This window comes from Tauraco erythrolophus, chromosome 22, assembly GCF_009769465.1.
Source record: "Tauraco erythrolophus isolate bTauEry1 chromosome 22, bTauEry1.pri, whole genome shotgun sequence".
NCBI lineage: Eukaryota > Metazoa > Chordata > Aves > Musophagiformes > Musophagidae > Tauraco > Tauraco erythrolophus.
Window position 1 is genome coordinate 6,934,300 of NC_141486.1, and position 27,064 is coordinate 6,961,363.

The 27,064-nt window shown below is 44.9% G+C and overlaps 1 protein-coding gene across 1 annotated transcript in view; it reads left to right on the top strand.

Annotated features, from left to right (window-relative positions):
- Nucleotides 1-2,562: 2,562 nt before the first annotated feature.
- FUBP3 (far upstream element binding protein 3) overlaps nt 2,563-27,064 on the top strand; it is a 40,469-nt gene continuing 15,967 nt past the window's right edge. The window contains exons 1-11 of the mRNA XM_086624979.1: nt 2,563-2,649; nt 9,443-9,548; nt 15,428-15,478; nt 15,952-15,985; nt 17,961-18,010; nt 19,616-19,687; nt 20,428-20,485; nt 23,100-23,262; nt 24,153-24,251; nt 26,235-26,339; nt 26,733-26,835. Coding sequence (XP_086481105.1) covers nt 2,563-2,649; nt 9,443-9,548; nt 15,428-15,478; nt 15,952-15,985; nt 17,961-18,010; nt 19,616-19,687; nt 20,428-20,485; nt 23,100-23,262; nt 24,153-24,251; nt 26,235-26,339; nt 26,733-26,835 — 928 coding nt within the window. The remainder of the gene's footprint in view (nt 2,650-9,442; nt 9,549-15,427; nt 15,479-15,951; nt 15,986-17,960; nt 18,011-19,615; nt 19,688-20,427; nt 20,486-23,099; nt 23,263-24,152; nt 24,252-26,234; nt 26,340-26,732; nt 26,836-27,064) is intronic.

Below are 27,064 nucleotides of genomic sequence, written 5' to 3' on the forward strand. Positions count from 1 at the left end.
GGACATGGGGATGAGCGGGATGCGAGGAGGCGAGGTGCAAGGTGACCTGGGGCAGACGGAGAGAGGACCAAGTCGTGTGACAGTGGCAGGGCCACCGTGCACCAGCACCCTGTCCCTCTCCTCGGGTCCCTCGCACCTCCCCATCTATCCCCTGTCCTGGTCCTCAGCCACCTTCCACCCCCCACACCCACCAACACCAAAAGGGGGGAAAAAAAAAAAAGAGATGGAAAGAAAGAAAACAAAATATCTACAGTTGTCGAGACAAGGGGAGAAAAATAGAGGCAAACATCCATAATTTTCTCTGTGGGGCTTTGCAGTAATTGAGCCATTTGGATAAAAATAAAGGCAGCAGGCCCTTTAGGTAAGAGGAGCTTTTGCAATCCAAGAAGCCTGAATTATGCGCCTTGTATCACATGAAACCCCCCACCCCATCACCCCCCTCCGCCTCCCCCATGCGACACCAAACCACTTTCCCTTTTCTTCTTCTTCCTTTTTTTTTTCCTCCTCCTTTTTTAAGTACCCTGTCAAACGGCGTCCGACGAGAGGAGAATTTCAGCTGTCACAACTAATTTCAGCACGCGTGTGTGTGCGAAGGTGTGTGTGTCTCAGGCGGGGGGAGGTGGGTGATGGAGGCGTAGAATCACTCTTTTTTTTTTTCTTTTTTTTTTTTTCCCCCTCAAAAGGAAGATTTACATCAGAAATTTGTTTCTGGAAGTGTTTAAGGCCTGTAATTTCCTTCTTCTCAATTGCTGCCTGATGTCTTCTTCTCGCCGGGCTCCCTCCTGGCTGTCCCTGCTCGGCTTTAGGCTTCAGAGTTGGTCACTTTTTGCAGCCGCTTTGAGGTTGGCATTAGCTGGAGGGTCATGGGGCAAATTCTGCTCAGGGCAGGGCACCCGTGAGAGCCGAGTGGGGCTGTTGGGGTGATGCCCCCCGACCCTGGGCCTGCCTGGGGAAAGGGGCAGCTGGTGCTGAGCCTGTTGGGTCTTCCTGACCAGGGCTAGGAGGGGAAAAAGCCCCTGAATCCAGCAAAGTCTCCGGGCTGTTTGCAAGAGGAAGAAGCAAAGCCCTGAGCGCTCTCTGGCATGGCTGGAGAACTTCCCCCCATCATGGTCAGAAGATGACGGAGTGGCTGCAGTGATACAGACCTTAAAATCCTTCCCTCATGGGCTGTGTTCCTTTTTCTTATAATAAATGGGCATTTTGCTTAAGAAAATGATCCTGACTTCTGAAAGGAAGAAAGGCCGGTGATCTGCAAGCGCCCCAGTGTAGCATAGGTGACCGGCAGCAGACTGTGCATCCCGGTGAACAAGCGTGTCCCCTGCTCTTGGAAAGCCACCAGATAGTTTCATCAGCCTCAGCAATTCCTGCCTACTCACGTAGGCACAAATGAGATGCATGAAGCTGGGAAAAGCAAGAAAGAGCTGTGAAAGAACACAACACAACTTGGGCCAGAGCTGGAATTTTGGATTTAATACTGAGTGGTTTGGGAAAGTGAGTCTGGGATCAGGGAAATGCGGACGACTCCGGGCTCAGCGTGCAAACCCAGCCATGCCACATCACGGAGGCCACACGGACGCTCGACCCCACAGCGGGCGTGTACCCCCAGCCCAGGGGGGCTGCGCACGGGCAGCAGGTCGGGCGGCAGCCCTGGTGGGACACCCCCAAAAAGCACTGCTGTCACCCAGACGTCCCGGGCCCGGTGCAGGGGCCGTGCAGTAGCGCCCTGCTCGAGGAACGAGCTTTGCATCCGTTGACGAACCGGTCCTTGCGCCACCGCGGAGCCTCCTGCGGCTCCGCGGCGGCCGGAGGGTCGGGACCGGGGGCTGAGTCGGAGCCGGGGGCTCCGGCCCAGAGGACCGGGGGCACCCAGGCGCCTCCCGGAGCTCCCGTCCCCAGCGGAGCCGCGCTCCGAGGCGCCGGGCAGAGCCGCCCGGAGCACACGGGCACCCCGCACCGGGCGCTCCATGCACCGTGCCGCCGCCACCACGGCAGCGAGAAACACGGTCCTCGAACGCAGGCGCGGAAACAGGCGGGAAACGGGCGCTGCGGGGCGGCGCGTTTCCACGGCGGCGGACGGCGGGACGCCTCTGCGGCCACCCCCGCAGCGCGGACGGGGGCCGGGCCGGGCCCGGCCCGGCACGGCCCGGCCCGGCACGGCACGGCCCGGCCCGGCCCGGCCCGGCACGGCACCGCCGGGCAGGCGCGGCGCTCGTCGTCCCGCTCCCGCCGCGGACAGTGCGGCTCCCGGGCGACCCCCCCGCCCTCACCGCCCCCACTCCCGTGGGCGACCGGTGGCCGGTGGCGAGTCCCGTGGGGCGGGGCCGGAGCTCGCCCCGCCCTGAGCCCCCCCCGCCCCTCCGGCACATGAGCGGCCGTGACGTGCGGCGCGAGCCCCCCCCGCCCCGGCCCCGCCCGGCCCCGCCCTCGCCGCGGCGCTCACGCCCCCCCTCCCCCCGGCCCACTTCCGGCGGAAGCGGGGGGCTCTTTCCTTTTCCGGGTGCGGGTCCCCGGGCGGAGCGGCGGGACGGCGCGGCGGCGGCGGGCGGGCGCGGGGCGCGTGTCATGGCGGAGCTGGCGCAGGGGCAGAGCGCAGCGCCCGTGGGGATCAAGCCCGAGGGGTTCGTCGACGCTCTGCACCGGGTCCGGCAGGTAGGCGCCGGCTGGCGGGCGGGGGGCGGGCGGGAGGAGGCCGCGGGGCGCCGCTAGGCCGCGGGGCTGAGGCGGGGCCGCCGTGAGGGGCAGGCCCGCGGCTCCGCTGCCCCTCTTCCGGAAAGCCGGAGCCGGCGGCCCGTTTCGGGAGACGTGGGGCTGTCTCCTGCGGGGGCGGCGGCGCCGGGGAGAGCAGCGGGCCGGGGGAGAGGTGGGGGCGGCGGCGGGGCTCGCTGACAGTTCTCACCGGCGCGGGTCGCGACAGGGCAGAAGCGCTGTCGTGGGGGAAGGAGGCGGTGTGCAGCCTGCGGGAGCTGTCGGCTGCCAAGCTGTAGTTTTGCGATTTGCAGCGGGTGGGTGTGGGCTTCACGCGAGTTCGTTTTTCAAACGAGTCTTTAATTGTGCGTTAGGCTGATCAGTAGAAGCCCTGACAGAGGGGGAGCTTTGCGTGCACTGCTGGGAGGGACAGAGACAGGGGAGTCAAGTGCTCCCCAAAGGAATCTCTGAGCTTACACGCTGCTAAAATGGAAACTTTCAGTGAAAGCGCCCAGGCCTGTACAAATCGACGCTCTTGTCTTCAGTACCACGTTTTCCAAATATTTGTGTGCTCCTCGGTTTGTGGAAACAAGAAGCTGCTGCTCACAGTGCAGATTTTGTGGCTGTTCATCGCATCTCTTCTTCCATGTCTGTTGCAGGTGTTTATTCCGTCTCTGAACAGGTTGCACCTTACTCGTGCTTAGTAACTGCACCTTGATGAGGTGTAATCCAGCTAAATACCAGAACCACAGCCCAGCTGGCGCAGAAAGACCCTGACTTTGTTCTTTCCAGTGTTACAGGCCAGGTGGGAGAAACTCCTTCTGTTGCCCAGACTTGCTTTTCTCATTTCACTGAGAAGCTTGTGAAGAAACTAAGCTGGACCCTAAGACCCTCCAAGCGACTGCTCTAGTGGAATTTAAGTGGCTTACGTCGCTCGCAGTTCATTTGTGAATCAGTACGGCAGCAAGTCTGCGTTCTGTGCGGTCGTCTTCTGTTATAGACGAACACCCTGCACCTTCCCAGAGGAGATCACGAGCTCATCTGCTCGTTGGTTGTTGATTTCTTTCTCAGCATAAGTGTTGCAGTAGGCACGTTGCGTGTTAGCTGCATCCTGGGTGAGGCCACGCGTCGATTTTTTCATTGCCTATTAAAGTGCTCTGGCCTTGATGATGTGTGATGTCTGAACGCTTTGTCGTTAGCCCAGGGTTGTCTTCTTTATGGAGTTAAGTTGAGAGGTGTTGCAGCTGTCTTTGTCTTGACCTCGTCGTCTGTACCAAAAGCCTCTTGTTGCAAAAACATCTCGTTGAATGTCCAATAATGTTTTTGCCTGCTAGCAACCGAATAATCTGAATAATCTGTTTATGTAGCAGAAAGTAACTGTTTGCTGCTCAGTTGCACCTTGTTGAAACTGTTTTGTGAATATGTTGAAAATGCCACGCTGTGTACTACTCACCTGATCAGTAATAGGTTAAATGTGAAAGTGGGATGCCTGGGATGGCATTAGGCTAAAACACAGCGCTAACTGAAAATTGGTTTGAATCAGTGTTGTGTGGTTGCTGTCGTCATGTTTGTAGGGTGTGTAAGGGGGCCTCCGATGCACGTGTGAAGGAGATGGAATATTAAATAGTTCTGTAACCTGGCTGTGCTCACTTACTCTGATTTTGCTGTTTGTAAGTTCCTTAAACCTGAAGGAATGTGTTGGGTTTCCTTGACCCTGTGACTTGAGTTAGTCTGAACTGGAAGATTTCAAAATCTTCCAAGCTGCCAACTTCAGGTCAGGTGCTGCAGCGTAGCAGTCTTCCTGCTGTCTTCACGCTGGAGACAAGTGTGTTGAGAAATGCGCGCTCTGCACGTGTTCCAGGGAGTGCAGCAGCCTGCATTTCTGTGCAGTGAGTTGCATACTGCCTGTTGAATGTGATTTTGGTTTGGTTTTTTTAGTAGTATTTGTGGGATGAAAAGAGTTGTTGGCAAGTGCTGAAATATTTCCCCCCATGCAAAAGTTCGTGATTTAATCTGGTTCCGTAGAGGCTTTGTAAGGGAATCAATTGTCTTCTGCACAGAATGGTGGGACTAAATTGTTGCTAGTGACTTGTTACCAAACGTGAATAATTGCTCAGTGGATGGATATTTACCTCACCGCCCAAGTAATCCATGATGGAACTTCCTGGCTGAGAAGCGGGTGGGATGTAAAGGCAGTTACACCTAACACTTGCCTGGAGGTGATGGCAGAGCTTTCACTGAGTGTGCTTAAGGTGTTTGCCTGAAAGATGCCAATCTGGTACGTAGATGTCAGCTTGTGTACTGTTTCTGGCCAGTGCCATAGCCTTTTCTGAGTGTTGCTTTCTCTTTAAGGGGATGAGGGAGCAGAGGGAAAACATTCAGTCATAGTTCTGGTGTCGTGGGTTGGTATGGCATCCCTGGCTTGACGTTTGAACTCTGTCAGAATTTGATCTTACACTTAAGGCTGGTAGTCAGATGTACTAAATTCACTTCTCGTGAGAACTGTAACACTAAGATCAGGCTGTAGAATACAGTGTGTGGTTATTAATAAAACTGAGTAATTCAGGACAGGGAAGATGATCACTGATCAATGACAGTAACTGCATTCCTCAAAGTCACTGGGATGTGAGACGATATAAGAGTGAGAAATCTGGAATGCCTTTGAAAGAAAGGACTTGTACGTTGCTTTGGATGGTTGTGCCAGACTTGCTTGGAGTTTTTGTGGACTTTTAAATATTTGAGGTGTATCAAAAAAATACTTTTTCAAGTGAATGCTGAGGCTTCGAGATGGTCTGTCCTGCATCTTCTGCACCACATCTCAAGTGAGTGGATTAGTCTATGAGTCATAGGCGGTGACTGATCTGTCCATTGAAGTGGCTTTTCTTCCGTGGCATTTTGGGGTGTGGGGGGAGAGAGAGGAGGTTTGCTCCCCTTTTGAGTAATGGAACCAGAAAATAGTCAGAGCTGCCTGTACTTTGGACAAAAGTGGATTTCTATCGGGCTGTCCTTGAGTCTTGTTCTTATTGACAAAGCAGCGTCTTGCTCGGTTCTTACCCTCTCCTGTTCTCCTTGCAGTCTCGTTTTCAGTACAACGCATGCATGTGCGTCACTGGCTCGTGTTATTCTTCTTGTAACCTGCCATACCTACTATCCCAGTCTGAATTTCTGGGAACACTGTGAAAAGGAAAGGCTGTGGCTTGGTAAGCCTGTAGCGTGCTGTCTTGGGTACCTTGGAAGTGGTTGAATATCCTGAGACTTACTGAGAGTCAACAGGCTGTGTGTTTAAAATCCTTTTCTGTTATTGGGCTCTAACTTCTAAATTCTGTGGGATGGAGGGGTCTTAAGACTTACTTTTCTTCATTGCCTTGCAGAGTACTTTTTCAGATCATTCTCAAATAGATTTAGGGCTTTACAGTCACTCTAGTATTTAAGAAAATCTCTTGTGACATGAACCTCAAATGGCTGGGGATGGTTTCACTGCTTCCTACAGAGTTCTGGAGAAACGTCTGTCACGTGAACTCGAGTATTCTGCCTGACGAATAGGAAGAATAGCAGAAGCACTAGAATTGTCTGAAGGGTCAGATGACAGTGTCTTATTGTTTTATATCCTGCTAACACCTAGAATTGGTGATTTTATTAGTTGCTGTTTTGCAGGACAGCCTGGAGAGGTTCTTCCCAGAAGCCAGACCCTTTCTCTTGAAAGCTGGATTCTGCAGGTGTTGGTGTTTGAGTCCTGCTGTGCCTAGCAAAGAAGCTTTGTATTTAAAAGTGTTTTGGTATTACACCAATTTTAAAGGATGTTAAAGTTACAGGAGGACAGAAGTGTAAGGTATAGGAGAACATGTATCTCTCACACAGCTTTGTAGGTTATTTTGTTTGGTTTTCTTGGCTTTACTGTTGCAGCTTGCAGCTCAGGTTTGTGCTGTGTCCATTAAAATGTTTGTTGGAAAGCTTTATTTTGGGGAAATGATATGCAGAAACAGCTCTGTGGTAGTGATGCCTTTTTCAAGTGTATTTCAGAGCTTATTGAAATGGATGTGTTTGGTTGGGGGGGGGAACAAAAGGAAAAAAATGAAGACTGACATGCAGTGGGACAAAAGTAGTGGCTAGCAGTACATTACTCAAGGTCATTTAGTCAGATAAGGGCTAGGTCTGCTTGCTTTTGCTGTGTTCCAACTTTTCTGCTTATCTCCCTGCTGAACCTACAGTAAAGACTGAGGGTCCCATTTTAAGTTGAACATAGCAGTTAAAATACATTTTAACTTTTTATGTCAACTTAAAAAGCTCAACTCTTAATTTTGCAGAGTATTTTTTCCTGCTGCAGTGACGTGGTGTATTGTCTGCCTGTAATCCAGTGGCAGCTGGGAGGCTTTAGAGATAAGGGTACGAGTTTAAATAAAGGAGGGGGAAAAAAAAAAATATCCCAAAAGCTGATAATGTAAAAATTGCTTTGACTCTCTCTATTTTGCCCTTTACTTGGAGGGTTCTGTGGCAGGGTGGTAACTGTGTGCTAAGCACAAGCGGGAGTTTGCAAAGCTCTCCTGCTCTGGGAACAGGCAGCCTTAGTGCCAGAGATGTGTTCTTGCACACCTTTGCGCTTCATGCAGGCTTCCTTTTGGAGGCCAGCTCCTGCTATCCACAGACTATTTTTTAATTTCCCTGGAGCGTGTGGTGTGTGTTTTCAGCTCCAAACTATCAGCTAGCAGTTTCCAGAACTTAGATTTTTTCATTTCAATAATTACTAACAGAAAGAGTTCATAAAGGGCGTGTTAAAATGAAATGTTCTAAAACATGCCAGCGTATGTTATACCTGACACTGTTCCTTTTGGTATACTTTTGTAAGTTATTATGTGAAAACTGTTAACAGATTGTCAGAAGTTATATTCTAAAATTTATTTTTCAGCCTTGAAGTAGTCAGGAAACATCCATGCTCTTTGTACCTTTGTTAAAATCCTCTGCTTTTCAGACCTAAGGGGAAAGCATGTGAGCAAAGGGCTGGAACCGTGGATGCAGGGGAGCATTCAACAAAAAAGCAAGGCATCCCCTGGCACTCTCTAGTCTGGGGTAGTCTGTGTCAGTCCTTTCAGAATCGGATTTCTATGGGCTTATTACTTTTTGGAGATGTTGATATACAAGGTGCTTGTCATCAAAGCTTTGCTACATGACCACTGTGCTGGTCCTGCAGGAAGACTTTTATTCTCTAGCACCTGGCGTTTCTGACACAACAAAGTTGTTGGCTTTCTAGATGAGGACAGGAGGGAATGGACTGTGAGAAGAAAATAGTCAAAGCTTGGAGCCGTTTTCATGCGAGGCATTGAAGACAGTGTTTTCAATTCTCTCTCTAAAAGCAGTGCCCTCAATTTTTAAAGATTATTTCAAATAGCTTTTTTTCAGTACCCTGTGGTTCTGAATCTTGGGCAGTTGTCTATGCCACTGCAGCAGCCAGTAGTGTCAACAACCAGAGTTACTGTAAATGTCTTTCTGTTGCAGTAAAACTCAAATTTTAGAAACATCTTTAGTTATATTTGCCACTTGCCCTTGTCTTCATTTAAAATACATCTGTGCAAAATGCTCTTTCTTCGGTTTCTGTTGCTTATTCTCTGGTGAAATCCCCTTCATAATAGAGTGAGATCAGACTCCCAGTAAAGATCTTTTTCAATGATTTTTCTTTTTGCTGGAAAAGGAAGCAAACACTGTAGAATACACCGTGCTTTATATTTGTTCTCTATCTACTTTGTTCTGCACTTGCTTATTATAGCCAAGTACTTTATGTAGGCAAGGGCTGCTGTGAGACTGCACATCCCTGAAGGAGGAGTGAACAGGGATGCAGGACTGAACTAATGCACCTGTATGTTTCTGGAGTGGGCTTACAGCAGGTGAAAGAGCTCGTGTCTGTCAGCATCCATCTGCATGGATGTCTCTCAAATGTCGTTAGAGACAAGCTTACCTTTTCATTTTTATTAAGTGCTGTTTAGGTCCCTCTCTCACCTAGTTTATTTGCTTACCTTAGTCCCCTTACTGTGATACTTGACTGCCTCTGTCCTCTAACTATCCTCCTTGCATCCTGGCTTGACAGGGAATGGCTGTTACCCCTCTGTAAGGGATGGAAGCAGAGGCACAGGCAGCATTGGTGATGTTCGTGCTGTATTAACCACTACAGGAAATAGAAACTAATTCGGGGCTAATGGTTTGCCCACCTATTGTGGCTTATTCTTTGCACAGTAAAGACATGGTGATCCAGTCTCTTTGACAAGGAGTTCCCAAACCTGTCCTGTGCTGTGTATTTTCACATTCTTCTCCCTCCACTCCCCGCACTGATGTGTGAGTGTGCATTTCTGTGTATCTGGATACGCACGAACACAGGAGGAAGCACGTGTCCTCCTACATGGCTATGGTGGTGGCAACTTCTCCAAGACAAAGTCAGTGAGCTTGTCTGAACTGTCCTCTTTGCAAGATTTAGCTTGTCTGCTGTCCATCGAGTGGAAAAACTTGAATGTAATGTTCCAGGGAGTAAATACCTGCTTGTGATCAGGAAGAGAAACTGAGTGAATGCGATCTTAATTAAATAAATGTTAAAGGCAAGCAGAAGATTGTTTACTTTACAAATGAAGCACTGCTGTCTTGGAACTGTTATAAAGCCACCTATATAGTAAATAGCTGAGAGAATACTGGACTGGGGTAAATGCCTTATTGGAAGAAAGAGTGTTTAGCTGTGGTTCAGTTATGCTAATCATGCTTTTATCCCATTTTTTTTTAGATTGCTGCTAAAATTGGAGATATTCCTCACTTGAATAACTCTACAACACTTGTGGACCCGTCAGTCTATGGTTATGGAGTGCAGAAGCGGCCCCTGGACGATGGAGGTAAGCTGGCTATGATGAGCCAATCTTGTGGAGGCAGTTGCCTGCTTTAAGGGCAGAAATCAATGCATCTTTCTGTGTATGGAAACTTTACACAAGATCCCCTGTGCTCTTTAGTCTTATCTAGATAGCACAGAGCTCCTAGGCATTAGTAGTATTAATTATGAAGCAGTTCTTTCTTAGTTCATTAACTTAGGGAATTAGCAAACTCTGTAATTTAAATCTTGTTCTGTGGTAGCTGGGGGAGGGAGTGAGGAGGATGTGCTTATTGGAACTGTGCTAGAGCTTGTGTACAGGTACCAGATACACATAGTAAAGCTGTTCTTCCCTGATGACCCTTATTTTCTGAGTGGGCGGTGTATAGAGACAGTATTACACGTGCTCCTTTCCATGTAAGCACAGTAATTGAGTCGCTGTCAAGAGTTCTGATTGCTTTGTACATGAATTTTAAGGAGAAAAGATATCTATGTAAGTTGATGTGAGTTGGAAGGAAACTTCCTGTGTTAGGCTTAGCTTTTTTCATAATTATTCTTTGAGGATTCTTAAATCTCTGAAGCGTTTAACGTTGGCCACAGGCAAAGAATGATTTACTGGGTGGACCATATCTGGTAACTATAATGAGTTAATATTGTACAAAGTGTTACAGTTTTCAAATAAATTACTAGTTATTATCTTTGGCAAGAACCACAAAAATGTGAGAACAGGTGTTTTCTGTTTACAAATCTAATGATGTGCACCTTTACAAGAAGTATTTAAACTGTATTATCTGCTGCTGTATGAGATGCAAAGAGCTCACCTTTTCTTGCAGTTGGTTATAAAAAAACTGTGGCTATGTCTTCCTTTTCCTATTTCCTCTAGTATTTTATATGTCAGGCTGGAGCATCACTGTGTCTGTGAGAAGCCAGAGGCCTGGTATTACTGGCGTGTGTTGGTTTCTGTAGGAAGGTGCTCAGCTCTCAAGCAGGGTGTTCAAAATTGAAGAATGTGAAACAACTTTGAGCTGTGTCTGTGAATGGCTTGGAGAAGTGGCTCTGCGTGAAAAAGAATAAAAATAGCCTTCTAGGAACTAGTCATTCACAACAATAGTCCTGCCTCCTTCTTGCATTGACTTGTCAGACTCAACTGAGAAGTCTGACCTCTTGACAAAATGGGTTTTTATGAACTTTTAACATGTGAAATGGTTGTACAAAGTTAGACTTTGTACTTAAACTTTTACTGGTGAGCCCTGTTACTTGCTGAGCCTTGTTTGTGTTGACACAAACAGTGTCAATACAGTTGCAGTCTGGGCTATAAACATGTTACTGCTGGTTTCTTGTGTTGTGGTAGATAACTCCATGGGGCAAGTATTGTTCCTGGGAGAGCCTTCCAGAGTGGCCGTGCTCGAGTGTTGTATTGGCAGTTGTTCTGCTGATGGAAAGACCTACAGGTGTTTACTTACCCCGGGTGCTGGTTCAGCACTTGGGCCTTGTTTGTAACAGTTTTTAAAGTAGCTCCAAGTGCCGTGTTTGCCCTTGCGTTTTTCATATATGTTTGTAGACATTATAACTTTTGTCCCCAAAAATCTGATCTGCGAGATCTTAGAAGAAGAGAAGAGAAACGATGGAAGTAATATTTTGAAGGGCTGGAATTTCACAAAGAAACTGGAATTGTCAGGATAGGAGCAAGGGCTGTATCACTTCCTTCAGCTTTGGTCGTCTTGGGGTTTATTTCTGATGGCAATAGTAAGTCCTGCACTGAAATACGATTGTGTGACGAGTTCCCCACTTCACCGCGTAACCCTCCTGCACTGCTCTTTAACTGCAAACCCAGGACTGCTCCTGGCAAAGGAACTCCTGGAGCTGTGAGTGCTTCTTGCTCTGTATTTGTTTGTGATATCACCCGTACCTTCGGCAGTCATAGGCTACCTGCCCTTGCTGCAGTGGCATCAAAAGACTATAATGCAGCTTTAGCTTTGAGCCTCTGGAATGGCAGTTGCTTTTAATAGGACACTTAGATTAGGAAAGCACTTCCCATTTGGATGATCTTTTAGTTCTTCCTCTGTTAGCTGTGAGCAAGGGGTGTCGGGATTGCATGCCCACGCTCTTCTCCATTTTCTGCTTGTCTGTGCACCGCAGTTTGGAGACATGTCTGTCAAGAAGTGATTATTTATGTTGTTACGCATGCTCTAGAAATTTTGTAGTCAGGGGGTTGTGGATACATTCTGCTGCTCTGGGTAGCTTGGAAACAAACGGTGGTAAATCTTCTCATTGTTTACCTCTGTGTACTGTGTGCTCATGGCTGGATGCAGGTCTCACTGCTTCCTTATCCCTGTGTAGCTGTTAAAAAATTACTTCTGTTCCTAATACTCCTGAAAAAATTGGGTCCAGAGGGAGTAAGGTGACAAGAAAACTGCCTGTCTTTCAGGAAAACCTAATTCTGCCTGTCCATTTCTGTAAACAGCTGCTGGCGTGGCTGATTGATGTCAGCTTAGGAAGTGGTCTTAAGACAGGGTGACAATCTGCTGGTCGAAACAAATTCAGCTGCTTTTATGGCATTTCCAGGAAAAATAGATTTGTCATAGTATTGGAAACCAGAATGTGTGAGCGCTTTTTGCACTTCCGTTAACGTAACATTCATCTAAAACGAAGAGCTGCTGGGCTTGGCCCTGGTGACCTGGCCTGTTGGTGTTAGATGGAGCTTGAGACTGATTATTACTCTTTTTCCCTGGCTGCTTTATTTCTCCTTTCTGGAAACAACTTTACAGTAATCCTGCAAATAGCTCTAGTGCAGAGAGATCAGGTTTATTTGTACTGCTCATGGTAAGTCATCGCTGGCATTTATAGCTTGCCGCAGTTAATGTTTCTCAGCGAAGGTGAGCACTAGAGATGGGGTTAGCTCTGAGCTGCAGAAAGACCTGGTGGCATCTTGCTTGTCAGCTCCCTGCTGAGGGTTGATCCCAGCCCTCTTGTTGATGGCCAGTGGCTGCTCCTGGCATCCGTTCTAATTAATGGGTCCCTCTAATTACCAGCACAATTTAATAAGTTTAATGCTAAATCATCCTCAGAGAAACAGCCTCCTTTTGTTCAAAGGAAGCGGTGATGTAGTCTGCTGGAAAGAGACTGATCACCAGCATGTTAGCCTGCCTTTGCCCTGTTTTGAAGAAGTTTCCAGTGATATACATAGTTTTAAGCAGCAGTGTTGCAGCCGAAGGCTGGGGCATCCTTTGAGTCTGGGGAAACAAAGATGAGAGACCTTGGAGAAGCCTCGTACCCTGCTCTGCACCCTTTGCCTTCCCCAAGCTTCTGTGATGCATCCAGATATGAAGAGGGCCTGTCTTGGTGTAAGAAAACTTGATTGTAGTAGAGCCAAGGGGCTCCAACACAACATGATCTTCTTGTAAGGATACATTATTATTTTGCTCCAACATGTTTTCAAGGAAAATAGCAATGGGTGGAAGGAAATCTTATCCCTGTCTTACTGCTGATGAAAGTTAGTAGTGATGTTCATTGACACATCTGTAGCAGCAGTAAGACCAGGGCAAAAATCCAGATCTCTCAGCAAAAGGTTTAGTGTAATATACAAAGTCACAATGTTCTTCAAATCTCAACTTTACAGATGACCATTTTTTAAATAAGGGTGGGAAAAAAGCCTATAAAGATTTGCAGTGAAGGCAGACATGAAAATTATTAGGTTTGGACCATTTAATTAAAGAAAAACCTAGCAATATTTAATGATGAAGAATTAGGGTAACTAGTGTCTTCCTTGTAGCTTTCTAAAATTTGATGATCTCATTTTGGTTCAAAAGTATGAAATGCAACCCTGTTCCATTGCTCTCTAGGAGATGTGTCACTCTGATTTTATTCTAGCCATGAAGATATTCTTGACAAGATTGTATATTCCCATCATGCACATTAATTTAGTGGGAGGCACTGCTCTGTTTTATGGGGTGGAAAAAAAAAATCCGCATTTATTTTGAGTGTCTGTTAGGTAGAAATCAGTTAAGGTGAAGCCGAAAGCAGAGTGAAGAGTTATCAACCAGCAGGTGCCATTAATAGGAAATAGTGCTGATTTTATTCAGTATTTTTCCTTATTTGCAGTAAAATGACTGCAGTTACAGTTAAATTGTACTCAATAGATGTAAAAGGGGGAAGTATGTACGTGGCTTGTCAGAGTTCAGCCCCCTCCCTGGCGTGAAGAGGGAGATGGTGGAACAGAACATCAGCTTTCAGTACTGCAGCAAGCGCGGTCTGCCCCAGCCCTGCCTCCCTGTTAGTCCCTGTCTTTCAGAGCAAAATGGGCATGTTGGAGAAGGAACAGACCTTCAGGTGGCTGGAACCAGGAGCCACATGATTTCTGGTTTTCCTCCCAAAAGAGAGAAATCATAACTGACTTCAAGTAAATCACTCCCAGTTCTTTCCATCTGCCTTCTGTCTCAGCTCTTGGAGAGGTTATTTGTGAAATGTGGAAGGAATGATCTTGCACATAAGTTAGTGTGGCTTAATTGTTTTTAACTAATTTGTACAATAAATATACAGTAAGGTTGATACCTGCCTAGGGTGGTGAACAGCTTACCACGTTTGTATAGTGCTTGGAATGGACTGGGAATATTATTTTATATACATGTAAAGCATTATTTCCCTGACTGATTTAATTTCTTGTGCTGGTACAGTTTTCTTCTAAGAAGTTGTCTCTTTCAAGTGTAGGGTTGTGTTACAAAATGAAGGCTCTTCTGTTCCTTGTGTGAACTTCAGGAGTTGATTATAGGATGTGTATCTGTCTCGTAATTTGTGGGCAGTGGCTGCAGTGGAACAGGCTTCAAGAGAGCGGTTATGGTAAATTGAAACGCGAAGTGGATATTTAAATACAGCCTTGTAGTGTTAAGACCACTCTTTCTGGCATCTCGGGATAATGAGCGGCCTGGTCCCTGGCAAGGGCAGTCCTGTACTACAGCAATAGGCACCAGACCTATTGTGCATAGTAAAAAATATTTTGAGCACAGTTTGGGGCAAGGTGGCGAGATTCTGAATTTGTTTGGTCTTATTTGCTCAGCTCTGCGGTAGCAGCTTATCAGCTAGAGCAAATATTCCCCATTACATCACCCACCTCTTTCCACTGCAGTATTGATAGTTTCCAAATTAGAGCTTTTTATATGCAGGGTGAGAATATGGAAAGGCAAATGTAACGGAGTCAATAACGCAGCAGTTGTCTCATCACCAAACTGGGGAGAGTAATAAAATATATATCGTCGATATTTCGGTCCTGGGCTATGATGAAGGTATTGACACACAGCAGAAATACAGTATTGACTCTGTTTTGTTTGAGTCAAGTGTTTGACCGCAAACTTTATGCATTTTTCTACCGAATTTAGAGAGTGCGGGATGCACCCGCTTTCTAACCTGCCAGCTGATTGCCGATTTATTTCAGGTCAAAGAACGTGCAGGTTGCTGCAAGGTAGTTTGAAACAGCATCTTTATTATCACAGCTCACATGTTGACCGGTTTCATTTGTTTCGCTACTTGTGCCCTCAAGGCATGCAATATAATCTTTCAACTGGTTGTTAGGACCAAATGGTCTGTTTTTTAGCTGGTTTGCTGCAGGCAAAGTCCAGTAGGAAGCCCAGCAGGGCATGTGTTCCCACTTTGCATGAGTTGGTCTAATGATATTTTCCCCATTAACGTTTGGAAGAAAGATCTAATCTGTGGGGGCTGAGGGGGGAGAAATCTGTTTGAGGGCTGTCAGCTGGGGAGGCAACTGCTGCTCATAACTGGACCACCAGCTAACTTGGCAGATATGCCTGGAATGTGTGTATTCAGTAAAATGTGTTTGGCTTTTTAAAAAACAAACAAACACACACACAATTTTGGGTGCCACGAGTTTACTTAACAGACCTATTCCTTTAACAGGTCTCCGTGTAAGTGGGCTCCATGGAGCACAGATAAGAGACGCAGAGAGAAGTACGTGCAAGTGGTCTTGAACGCTTTGCCTGGGCGAAATCTGAGTCTGCTCAGCTTTTAGTTTTGTTTTTTGATACGTACCGATCTGCTTGAAATTTCTGCTCTCCCCTCTCTCTCCTCCCCTTTTTTCCTTTTTTACTACTTTGGGTTTAATTTGGGAAGGGGGGAGGTTAGTTGCTGGGATTTGGATTTGGGCAGGCAGGATTTTCTCCCATGACTCTCAGCATGGGGAGACGCGGATCAATTCCCTATCCTGTGTTCAGCTGGACACTGGGTTATGGTGTGTGTTGATCAAGAAATCCCCTCCTGTTTTGTACCACATAACGCATTCATTTCAGCCACTGAACCTAAATTACTGTTTTGCTTTTCTTTCTTTTTTTGATGAAATGGTAAGAACTCTTTTTCTATAGGGATGAAGTTAGTTTATCCGTGCTAATGCTTTGATTTTTTCCTTTTTTCTCTCTCTGCCACAGTAGGTAACCAGTTAGGGGCCCTGGTACATCAAAGGTAAGCAGTGGGTTATGTTTTATTATTTATTGATCAATTCTAATTGTTTATTGATCCACCATCTGTAGTAGTGTTAGGAAGTCAGAGGTTGAGAATATGGAGAAACTGTCAGCTTAGGTTTTCTCCAGGCTGGGGTTTCTGCTAACTCTTTAAGGCTATTTGTTGTGGTGAGGAAAGAAGAGTTGATGTGAAACTTGGATTTGATTCCTGTAAATCTGCAGGACCAAGCAGAATAAATTCTGTCTTCTCACTTCTCGAGCCCTGGTGGGGAAAAAAAGTAAAAAAGCTCTGGCATTTTGAAAAAAGTTGGAGGTATTAAACAGGCAGGTAGATGCTTATGATATTATTGTTGTTATTTAGTTCTGTTGGTGTAATGTGACCTGGGATGACTCCTTTGTCAAGGATGGTTTTGGGAGACTGAAGCAAGTATGAGTTGTCATGGAACACGTCTTAGCATCTAATACAAAAGTAAAATTCTGGTTTCTTCTAGAATCCTGGTCTTAAGGAGTTGTTTGTTTTGAATGGGAAGGGGAGAACACTTCTAAAACTGAATTCGCCTTTGGGCTAGTAGTAGTGCATTTCCATCATACTCAGCTATTTACTGAGGGCCTCAGCAGAAAGGACAAGCAATACACATAAAGACCTTGGAACCTTCAGTTTTTAATGGTTAGGTTAAAGCTAATGTCCAGCTCAGAGAAGGGTGGGCAGTGTTGTTTCCTCTGCTGCTACCTGCCACCTCTCTTCTGCCAGGAGTGATGTTCATGCAGGGAATTGATGAGGCTGAAAAGCCTGAATTGGTTTCTTTGTGGTTTTGGTGGTTGGTTTTCTGCTAGGTTAGCTGCTTTGTCCGTTTGCAACCTTTCCTCCAACACAGGGTGGTTAACAAATGGTGCAGGATAGGACATTTTGGTAACAGGCTGGGTTTATTCCAGGTTAAGACAACTGTATTTCTGAACCTGCCTGTAGCAGGTGAGTTTGTTCTGTTGCAGGTGTGGATGGCACTGTTTGGTTTTGTATCTCTGCTGGTGAGCCTCAGGACAGCGGAGAGTGCTTTATCTGCAGGTTAGCTGGTGAAGTCTAATGCATATCCTGTACCTTCCCTAGCTGATCTAAAGCCAATAACACAAAGGTTTTAACATAGCTCACCACAAAGCCTGCATTGAACTTATTATGCAGGTGTTGCCTTGCTTTTGAGATTGCTGAACAAATTGTATATAATGCATACGTAAATGTATGGAGTTTACAAATTCTGTATTTGTCGTGTTATGTTTTCTGTAAGATAAAAATGGCTAAGCAAAAAACTAGGCAAGGTAATTCCTTTCTACTTGATTATGGTTAGGTCTTAGGACATTGCTTTGGGCACAAGGTTTTGAGGCAGAGACACATTGAAAAAGTCCAAAGAGCAGTAGATACGGAAGTCTTGAGATACTAAGACTTCAAAAGATAATTGAAGATGGCTTTTATAAATTCCAAGGAAAGAACAATAAGGACAGACAGGCAAAAAAAAAAAAAAAAACAAAAACAAAAACAAAAAACAACAAAACAACCAATGATCTGTGAATATTGGAGGCGCCCTTCATATCAGGATTGGCTTTGGCTAGTGTCTCCTGGCAGGAGCATATCCAGAAGTAGTGGGCAGAGACTGCAGCTTGGAAGGTCCAGGCTAAATATTAAAGAAATGTTGCCGTTATTCTATTAAATCTGTCTGGAGCAACAATGACAAAAAGGTTCTTCCATCATCTCCATTGAAGATAGTGGAGAGTAGACTGGAAATGTATCCAGCATAGGAGAAATTAGGTGGTCACGAGAGGTCCCTTCCAAAAGAAATTTTGACCGTGATTAAGTGTTTACTTGTATGTGCAAAAGCCTTATGCTGTGCCTCGTTTCCACGGCAGGGACTTAGTTGTCTTCCAAATTGTTCTTTGTAACGACTATTTGATTTTTTTCTTCCTTTTTTTTTTTTTTTTTTCCCCAGGGCTGTAATAACGGAAGAGTTCAAAGTGCCTGATAAAATGGTTGGATTTAGTAAGTACCTTGAATGTTTTTGATATGTTTCTTGGTGTGTTTTCTGTGCAGGAATGCTGTTTATTCTGACATGCTTACAAGTTTTTGTGCTTACTAGCTTTGGATAAGCTTTGTCTGATGCTGTCTTCATGGGGACCAGATGATCTGTGTTTAAAATCTGGGGGCAAACTGCATGGAAAAGTTTGATGTCTCAGTAATATGAACAAGACTGAGTGGTACAGGTTACTGAGAGTTTTAGTGATTCTCTCCTTTAAATTCCCACTAGCATAGTACATAAACAAGTCAAAAGTGAATTTATTTCCCCTCACTGAAACATTTACTTCCTTTGAGTGTGGAAAACTCAGAGAGTTGAGGGAGAAAAACAACATCTAAATGTTAAAATAAGAGTTGACTGAAGGAAAGTTAAACAGAATTTTAAATCTCTCATACATTTGCTGAAGGGAAACACAACCAGCCTCCATTGCTCAGACAAGAATTTTTCCTAGATTTGCATTCCTAATACTGTTCTCTTCAAGCTTGATCCTAATTTCTCTCTTTCCCTTGATGATCATTACTCTTCCTTTCAATGGCACCTCCTGCTGTTGTGTTGCTACAGTGACTGCGTAGAGCCTTCCACTGCTACATCTCTATGTATCTCTTCCAATTTGATATATGGAGAGTAAAAAGGAAAATAACAGGCCATGATAATTGCCCCTCAGTGCGTGAAGTTTTGTCCCAACTCTAAAGAAGCTCTAAAACTGTAACTCAAATTCCTGCAAAGGAAATGCTCGCTCTCCTCCTGCCAGACCTCTTCATTTATCAGTCCTGGTACCACGGGTGGGGGAATGTCAGAGGGATGCTGTAGCTCTGAGAGAGGAGCCTGCATGCTCTGTTGGTGCATCTTCTCTGTGTTAAATGTAGTCCTGCTTCAGGGCCAGGCAGATAAAGGAGAGTGGCAAACCCACAGCTGAGAGATGCTTCTGTGGAAGCATCTGGAGCCAGGCATACCTGTTTGCTTTGACAGTTTTGGTCATTTTGCAGTCTGGGAGGAATATGAATGGTGATTGGCACATATTCTCTCCTCAGTATGTGTCGTGGTGAAACAGTGATGTGCTGACTCCAAGAGTTAAAGGAAATGGGTATTTGTTTTCTCTTAAGGTTGAGAGAGCATTTCAGTATGTAACAGTTCTGCCTGAGTGCAGACCAGCCAAATAGCGTGTCCATTGAAAAGAGGCAGTAAAATATGAATTTTAAAGAAATAAAAGCAATAGTATTTGCCTTTTTTAGTACCCCAAATAACTGGTTTATTGGTTCAGGCTGAACAAAATATACTTAAATGACTCTTCTAGCAGCACTCAAAACTAGTGCGTTACTACTTGCATAGTATGTATTTCAAGCAAGACAGGCTTTTTTGTTTTATTTTTCCAAGCAAGTGGAATAACTTTTGGTGATATTTTAATGTTTTTGTGCTATGATAAATTTGATCATGCTGTTCTGGATGCCTCTTCTGCAATCCTGGAGTCAAACTGTTCCTTTATAGATAGCTGCAGCGGAGTTAAAGGGGGAAGGTGCTCTGCAGTTACTTGGAAAAATGGTATGTTCTGATGCTTGTTGAACTCGTTTCAGTAATCGGCAGGGGAGGTGAACAGATCTCACGAATTCAGGCAGAGTCTGGCTGCAAAATTCAAATTGCTCCAGGTAAGAGCCTCTTTGTATGGCGAGTGAGCGGGTTTTAATGTTGAAGGATGTTGTCTCTATTAGATCAGGCGCCTTGCCATGCTCAGAAGGTGTTACCACCATTAACAGCTAATATACTAGGCTGACACGTGGGGGGGGCTTGTTGTGGGACTGACCTGACTAGCACAGAAAACAGGTTTGTTGGGTGTTTTGGGGAATGAAACAATTAAAGAATTCTCTTTAACCAACTTAGGGGTACGTTGCAAATGGACAATCCATATTGTACGTAGAGCTGAAATTGCAGCTGTTGACTTTTTTCCTGGTGATACCCTTTGCTCAGCTTGTGTGATTTGTCTCTTGTTAGTCTGGTCAGCACCAGCTCATGGCAGAAGACATTTCAGGAGGGTGGCAACAACTCTAAGTGCAACTGGCCTTGCATCAAAAAAATGGGATCATCCGTTTGCTTTGTGCTAGTGCCTGTTTGCTTTGGGGAGCACTGTGCTACAGTGCTGTACAGGAAACTGCTGATGAATGTGATCTAAGTTCTTATCCCTTCCTTTATTTGATGGAGAAGGCTTTAAAAGAATGCAGACATCCAGCAAATAATTTAAAATATGTTGACCCTGGATGTCTTTGAATTCGTTAAAGTGCTCTGTGTGCAGGGGGAGGGGAGGTGCTTCCACTAGTGCTTGGGAGTTACTGAAGCAGCTGCCATTTTTTAATTCCATGTATTAAAAGTTTCTTTCTTGTTTCCTTTGTAGACAGTGGTGGGATGCCTGAGAGGCCCTGTGTACTCACTGGGACACCAGAGAGCATTGAGTGAGTTCTGATTTCCTTTCTCTCCTTTCTCCTTCTCTCTCTTCTCCCTAATGCTGTGCTCTGTCAGTGGTGCTACTTGGTTAGCCACTCAGCAAATGTTGGCCTAGAGAAACTTGAGGGTCTCTGGAGCATAGAACCTCTTGGTCTGATGCTTTAAACTGTGCACCTCAAAGGCTTTTTTCCAGTTGCAGTTTGAACCCTCTGCAGAAATTTCCATGGAATTCCCCTCCGCAGGGCAAGGTTGCTCTTAGGGCACCTAGGATGCAGTTTTCTGACTGCAGCTTTCCAGGACATTGAGCTAAGCTGTTGAAGGGCACTTCTCTTCTCCCCTTCACTTCCCTACTCCTATTGAGATGACCATCCTTCCAGCTGAAGAAGGGCTGCATGAGGCCTCCAAAGCCTGTTGGTGCTGCTCCAGAATACTCTGGAGGTGTTGGCGTTGTTGCAGATCAGCATGAGGCCCATGGGTGTGCTTGCCTCTGCATTGCTGCCAACAAGAAGCAAAGGACTGAACCAAAGTCTTGAATTCTGATCCCTGCATGGTAGAGACACGTGGCCAGCCGGCAGGGTTCTCTACTCTTTAGGCCTATAGAAACTTTAGGGACAGTGTTTCCTCCCTCCCCCTTCCCAGGAGCTGAGTTTGAGACTCTCACAAACCATTTGAGGACCTCCTGCTGGAACTGGATCCAGGATCCTCAGGCTTACAGGAACACACTTAACATATGGAGCTGCTCTTTCTCTCCCCAGCCTTTGGGTAGGTGGGTTTTTTAAAATCCATCTGAAAATCTTTGAGTTGCGTTTGATAGTGAAAATACATGGGCGCAAAGACTGTCTCTCTAAAGAGAAGACACTCATCATTCTTCCATTCCTAAGAAATCTAAGGGTACTTAAATCTCCTTATTCTACCATAATACTGCAAGCAGTGAGCCAGAATAAATATAATTGGCAAGGTCGCATTATAGGGCAGGCAGTATATTCTTGCTGATATTGAAGTGCTTTTCCCCCCATAGAAAAGGATATTTCACAACAAGAGCAAGATATTAAAAAGCTGGGATGCCTGATGAGATGCAATTGGAGGAAAATGGGGGAGAAGTATAGTTAAGACTTCATGGTTCTGAAATAAGCAGTTAAATGTAGTCATGTCCAAGACTGTATCTAAATAAAATATAAATAAATAAATATAAGTGAGAATACTCAATTTGTGAAGAAGAACAAGGTGTTGAGGACATGGAATTAGATGAAATTTAATTTAATTTTGTGCTAAAGTTCTTGTCAAGTTGGTTATTTGAACTATTTTTTCAGCCTACTTGTAGGGAAAAAAAAAGTAAGGAAACCAATGTAGATGTCAGACTTTTGTGAAGGGTTTTGTGAGGAGTGTTTCCATCACTTATATCCAGTGGCAAACTAATAGGGTTAATTTCCAAATGACCCCTTCTCATCTGAAATATGTTGTGTATTAACTGTTGTAGTCTCTTTATTGTCACTAAAAGAACTTTATGGAAAATGTGAAGGTCAGTGAACAAAACCTTTTTCGACTCTTCCAGAATAATAGAACTGGGCTTCCAGAAATTCCACCTTTTGCCTTTTTTTGTGAGAAAGTTGAGAAAAGGCAGTGCTCTGATCTGTCTGCAGCCTCGGATCACCACCCCCTGAGCTGTCTTGGGTGGATTGTCTGCTTACGAGGGAATACTTTCTGCTGTTACTTCAAACGGCCAGAGGGAAGACAGTCCTCCTAGGGTGCCTGGTACGGCTTGGTAGGAAGCGGAGAGAGGGGAAGACGCTGCTTTAGACTGACTAGGGAACCTGTGACTTTCTTCTACCTACTTTGAGAAGGGTAGTGGGAGAAGAGCAAGAAAGGGATGTGCTGGTACTAGGAGTCCTCAAGATGAAGGGAAATCCTGTCGGTTACCTCTGACATGCTAAAGGTTTTAGAAAAGGGATCGTTAATCTCCCAAATGCTTCTTTGTGTATCTCTTCGCAGCAGGAGTAGAAGAACCCAGTCTTTCTCTGGTTGCTGTTGCAGTATCCCTGCCTCGCTTCGTGGTGTAGCTTCAGGACCTACTGCCTGGGGCAGAGGCTGTGTTAGAACAGTGTTCTGGTGCTGCTGGTAAGAGTAGGCAGAGAAGAGCAAGGCAGTTTCCTGTGACTGATGGGAGAGAGGTTGACCGATGTGCTGCGTTAGTATCAGAGCAGTGTGTGCTTTTTGTCTTGACCAAGAGGGAGAACAGAGCTTGAGTTTTACCAAATATTGTATATGTGTTTAAAAAAAAGTTGAGAAAAGTTTAGAACCTAGAGCGTCTTCATTCAAAATAAGCACCTCAAATGCTGTAGCTCAAGTATTATCCTTAACTTCCAAAGAGGTCAGAGCATGCTGCTGCTCTTCCTACTCTCTTCCCCTTTCAAAAATCAAACTGCTTATGAGTAGTCATGATAGGGGGAAAATATACATCAAAGAGTTAAAAAAAAAAAAGCAAACATTATGCTAACTATGATTTCCTCCATCTTTTCACTTCTTCTCCTCTCCCCAATCGCTTCCCATTCCGATGGTTCCTGGTCTCTTGGTCACATGGAAAAATGTTGTCTAATGGTTGTTTCCCTCGATTCTTTTCCAAAGACAAGCAAAACGGCTACTGGGGCAGATTGTAGATCGCTGTCGGAACGGACCTGGTTTTCACAACGATGTTGATGGCAACAGTACGATTCAGGAGATTTCGATCCCGGCATCCAAAGTGGGTCTAGTCATCGGCAAAGGAGGTGAAACAATAAAACAGTTGCAGGTGCGCAAGATGCATTTACTTTAGGGCTCTCTTCCCTACTGCAGCTTCTCTAGATCAACAAGAACGTGCTGAAATAGAGAGCCTTAAATGCTCTAACCTTCTACAGCAGGGACTACTCTTCTGCCTTCGGAGAGCTGGACTCAAATCCAATCTTGTGTTACAAACAAAATCGGTTTGGCCCCAGCTGCGCATGTAGTGGAGTTTTGCCAGAACTGTGAAAGGAACTACTGTGTTTGGTGCGTGCTGTTTAGGAGGGGATCTTGGTAGCCAAGAAAAGGCTATCTCTAGTCTGCTGCTGCAATGGTTTTTAATGCCAGCCATGCTGTTGTAGAGTGCTGTGCTTCTCTTTTGTTGCTGATCTGTGATAAAGCTGGCATGTGTCTTCCTTTTTTTTTCTCATCCCACTCCTTTCTAATTAAAAATGTTGTGTTATGTATAAATCTGTGTTCCTAGACATTCTTTATTCCTCCATCTGGAACAAGTTTTTTTTAAAAGAATAAAGTGTTTCAGAAAAGCCCTAGGTAAAAAATGTAGTTTTTTGAGCACCCTGATTAGTCCTCCGACATCCAGTAGTTTTAAGGCTGGTCACTTAATAACTATTATATGCAGACAACTACAGATTTTGTAAAGGGCTGAAAAATCAGTTGTTGAGGTAGAGGGGTTCTCCTTTTGCAAGGGATTCAGCTGTTTGAGACCTCAGCAGTAGCACACTTTCTGGCAGTCCTGTGCGCTGTAGGATAGTTACTGAATTTGTGCTATAAGTGCCCGTGAAGAGCTAAAGTAGCGTCGTGTAAAGCTGCGGATTTGACCTGCGTAATGTTTAGTAACCAAAATACAGTCCCTTGTTTTAGGGACTCGGCTTAGCAAAGTGCTCTGTGCTTTTTCTTCAGGAGCGAACAGGTGTGAAAATGATTATGATCCAAGACGGTCCGTTGCCTACTGGAGCAGATAAACCGCTCCGTATTACTGGAGATGCATTTAAAGTACAGGTATGTAATAAAGTATGCAGTTGCCCTAGAGAACTGAGGAGTTTAGCATCTTTGTGAGCATCTAATGGAGTTGAATACAACTGAAAATTTAATAATCCTTCCTGGTTTTGTTGTTCTGTAAGGTTGAAGTTCGAGTAGAGCAGGTTAAATCACCACACTAGCAAGTGTTGTCTTGTTTACAGTGTAACCTAGGAGCTCTCACTCCACGTAGATATTAGACATTTGTAGAAGAGCTGAGGAGGAGGGTTTGGAAAAGTAGCTTTGAAATGCTTTCCAGTCTGTGAAGCAAAAATCACAGCTATATGTTACTCGAGCAAATGGGTTTGCAGTGACTAACTTAGCCACACATTTGAGAAAGTTTTGTGGAAGGTTCATTATCTCAGACAGCCAACTGACGCAGGTAATTAAAAAAATACAAACCCAAACCCATGACAACTCCTGAAACCAAGGGGTTTGCTTAATATTGATGCCTCAGTCTCCTTGTGTCAGGTTTCTACAGATGTGTTCATACCTGCAGTTCAAAGCAAAAACCCATGATCAGCTGGAGACTGGAAGATTGCAGCACGATGGGAATGCTTGAATTAAAGAATTAAAGTTTAACTGTGGCATGTTCCACTTCTCAGAAAGTGCTTTTCATACCTTGTTAAGTGCTTAAATCTAGCTTAGCATTCCTGTCTCTAATAAAAATAGTTCTGTTTCGTAGGATCTCCCTGTTCATAAATTGCTGCAACAGTTTGTGGTGCTCAGGGATGGTGCGTTCAGGTTGTATTTTTCACACATCTTATTACAAGTGGGCTTTTAAATTTAAATGTGGATTTTTTCAAAATTCTTACACTTATTGTGGAGGTACAGATATGCAAAAAGGAGTTTAATGGCAGTCTTGCTACTTTTAACCAAATTATGCTTTAAGTGCTGCTTCTTTCCATGTGGTTTCTTCTGCCTTGCAAGATTTGCTGTTGGCACATCTTCCATGCCATAAATCCTGCCAATCATGGAGACTGCATAGGCTGCAAGATCTTTGAGGCACTTAAGTTGAGCATACTTAGAAAGCACTTAAGAAGCTTGATGAATCCTTGGATTTGGTGGGATTCTCTGGATGCTGCAACAGTGTTTCTTAAATCTCTCAAATCCTTATGAAATCTCTCCATTGCCCTTATTTCTGTCTTGGCATCTCTGGTCTTGAGTTGTTTTCTTCTGTAAAAAATACCATGGGGGCATGGAAAATACATAAAAATGTGAAAGGAGTCAGATTCACCAGTGTCCATTGAACTTGGAAATAGAACCAAAATGTGAAAACCTTGACTGGTAATATATGGAAACAAAGGCTTTGATTTTGATAAGTAGGCTTTTTTTTTTTTTGATGGTGGCTATTGTTGGCTTATTTCCAAGCTACACTTTTACTAGCTGGGCTACATGCAAGCTTGTGAATGGCCATGAGGGCCGCAAGTAGATAGGAAGAATATTCATTTGTCTCAGAAAATGTCTTGCTGGATTGCTGCAGTCTTGGGCTTAACTTTTCTGAGTGTCAGTAAGCTCAGCACTGTCTACCTGCCCTCTTGGTACATGCTCTCTGGCTCTTAGTGGACATGCTCTCTGTTACGCTACCACAGCTTCTACCTTACTTATACTGGTTTCAGTTCTATCCAGTAGGAAAGGGCCTTCCTTTCATTTAAACAACAAAACAAGCAAAAACCCCATAAAAGTTACTTTAGAAGCAAAAGGGACTTTTGGAAAGACTGAAGGAAGCAGTTGCACACAAGAAGCTGCCACCTCGCACACTTGGCAGGTTTTGTCAGACATGGAAGATGCCATCGATACAGATCTCCACTGACCATGGGAAAAGAAATGCTGAATTAGAACGCTGTTTCCATCAAGCAGATGGAGATCGCTTCACCTGAAGCCCGTTAGCCACTGTTGAGGCCCTAACACCACGGTGGCAAGCAGAATCATGTTAAGCTAACTGTAACTTCTTTCCCCATGTAGCAAGCGAGGGAAATGGTACTGGAGATCATCCGAGAGAAAGATCAGGCAGACTTCCGAGGCGTACGCAATGATTTCAGTTCTAGAATGGGAGGAGGCAGCATAGAGGTATGTTTTCTTCACAAGTACTCTGCTAACCTCCCTGTGGGATGGGCAGTGGGTGGAAGTCATCAAATTGCACATGTAACCTGTAAGCTTATTTCTAAATGCATTGTGTTCTGTCGCTGGAAGAGTGAGTCTGGCTGCAAGGAAGAGGAGTTCTCATGGACTCCCAGATGGCACTTTTCTAATTGACTTTTTAAGCTGCATTCTTGTAGTGCAGAGTTCATTTAGTGGGGAAGGAATTTGTGGCCACATGTTTGTTTTTCTTACAGGATATGGTTCTGTAGCCTGGAGCTGCCTAATGTGACCTGTCCTCGTAGTTAAGAGCATCTCCTTGTAAAATCAGAGTAATTCAGTCTAGTTCTCTGAGCTTTCATATTGCTTTGCCTTTCCCATCAGGTCTCTGTGCCCAGGTTTGCTGTTGGAATTGTGATAGGAAGAAATGGAGAAATGATCAAAAAGATTCAAAATGATGCTGGAGTTAGGATTCAATTTAAACCAGGTTTGTGTGAGGATGGAGAGCCGTTGCTTTCTGAACAGTGTTCCAGTTTGGATTGCAAAAGTGAATCTGATCTGAGCTTACAGCAGCGAGGCTTTCCTAATTTAAAGGTGCATTATGTCTCTTTCTGAAACCCATTTGAAATATGACGTGCTGCTTCCTCGTGCACTTTCTGTTTTTCAGAGAGTAAGAGTATATACAGCTCATTTGCAAACATTAGATCTCACAGCAG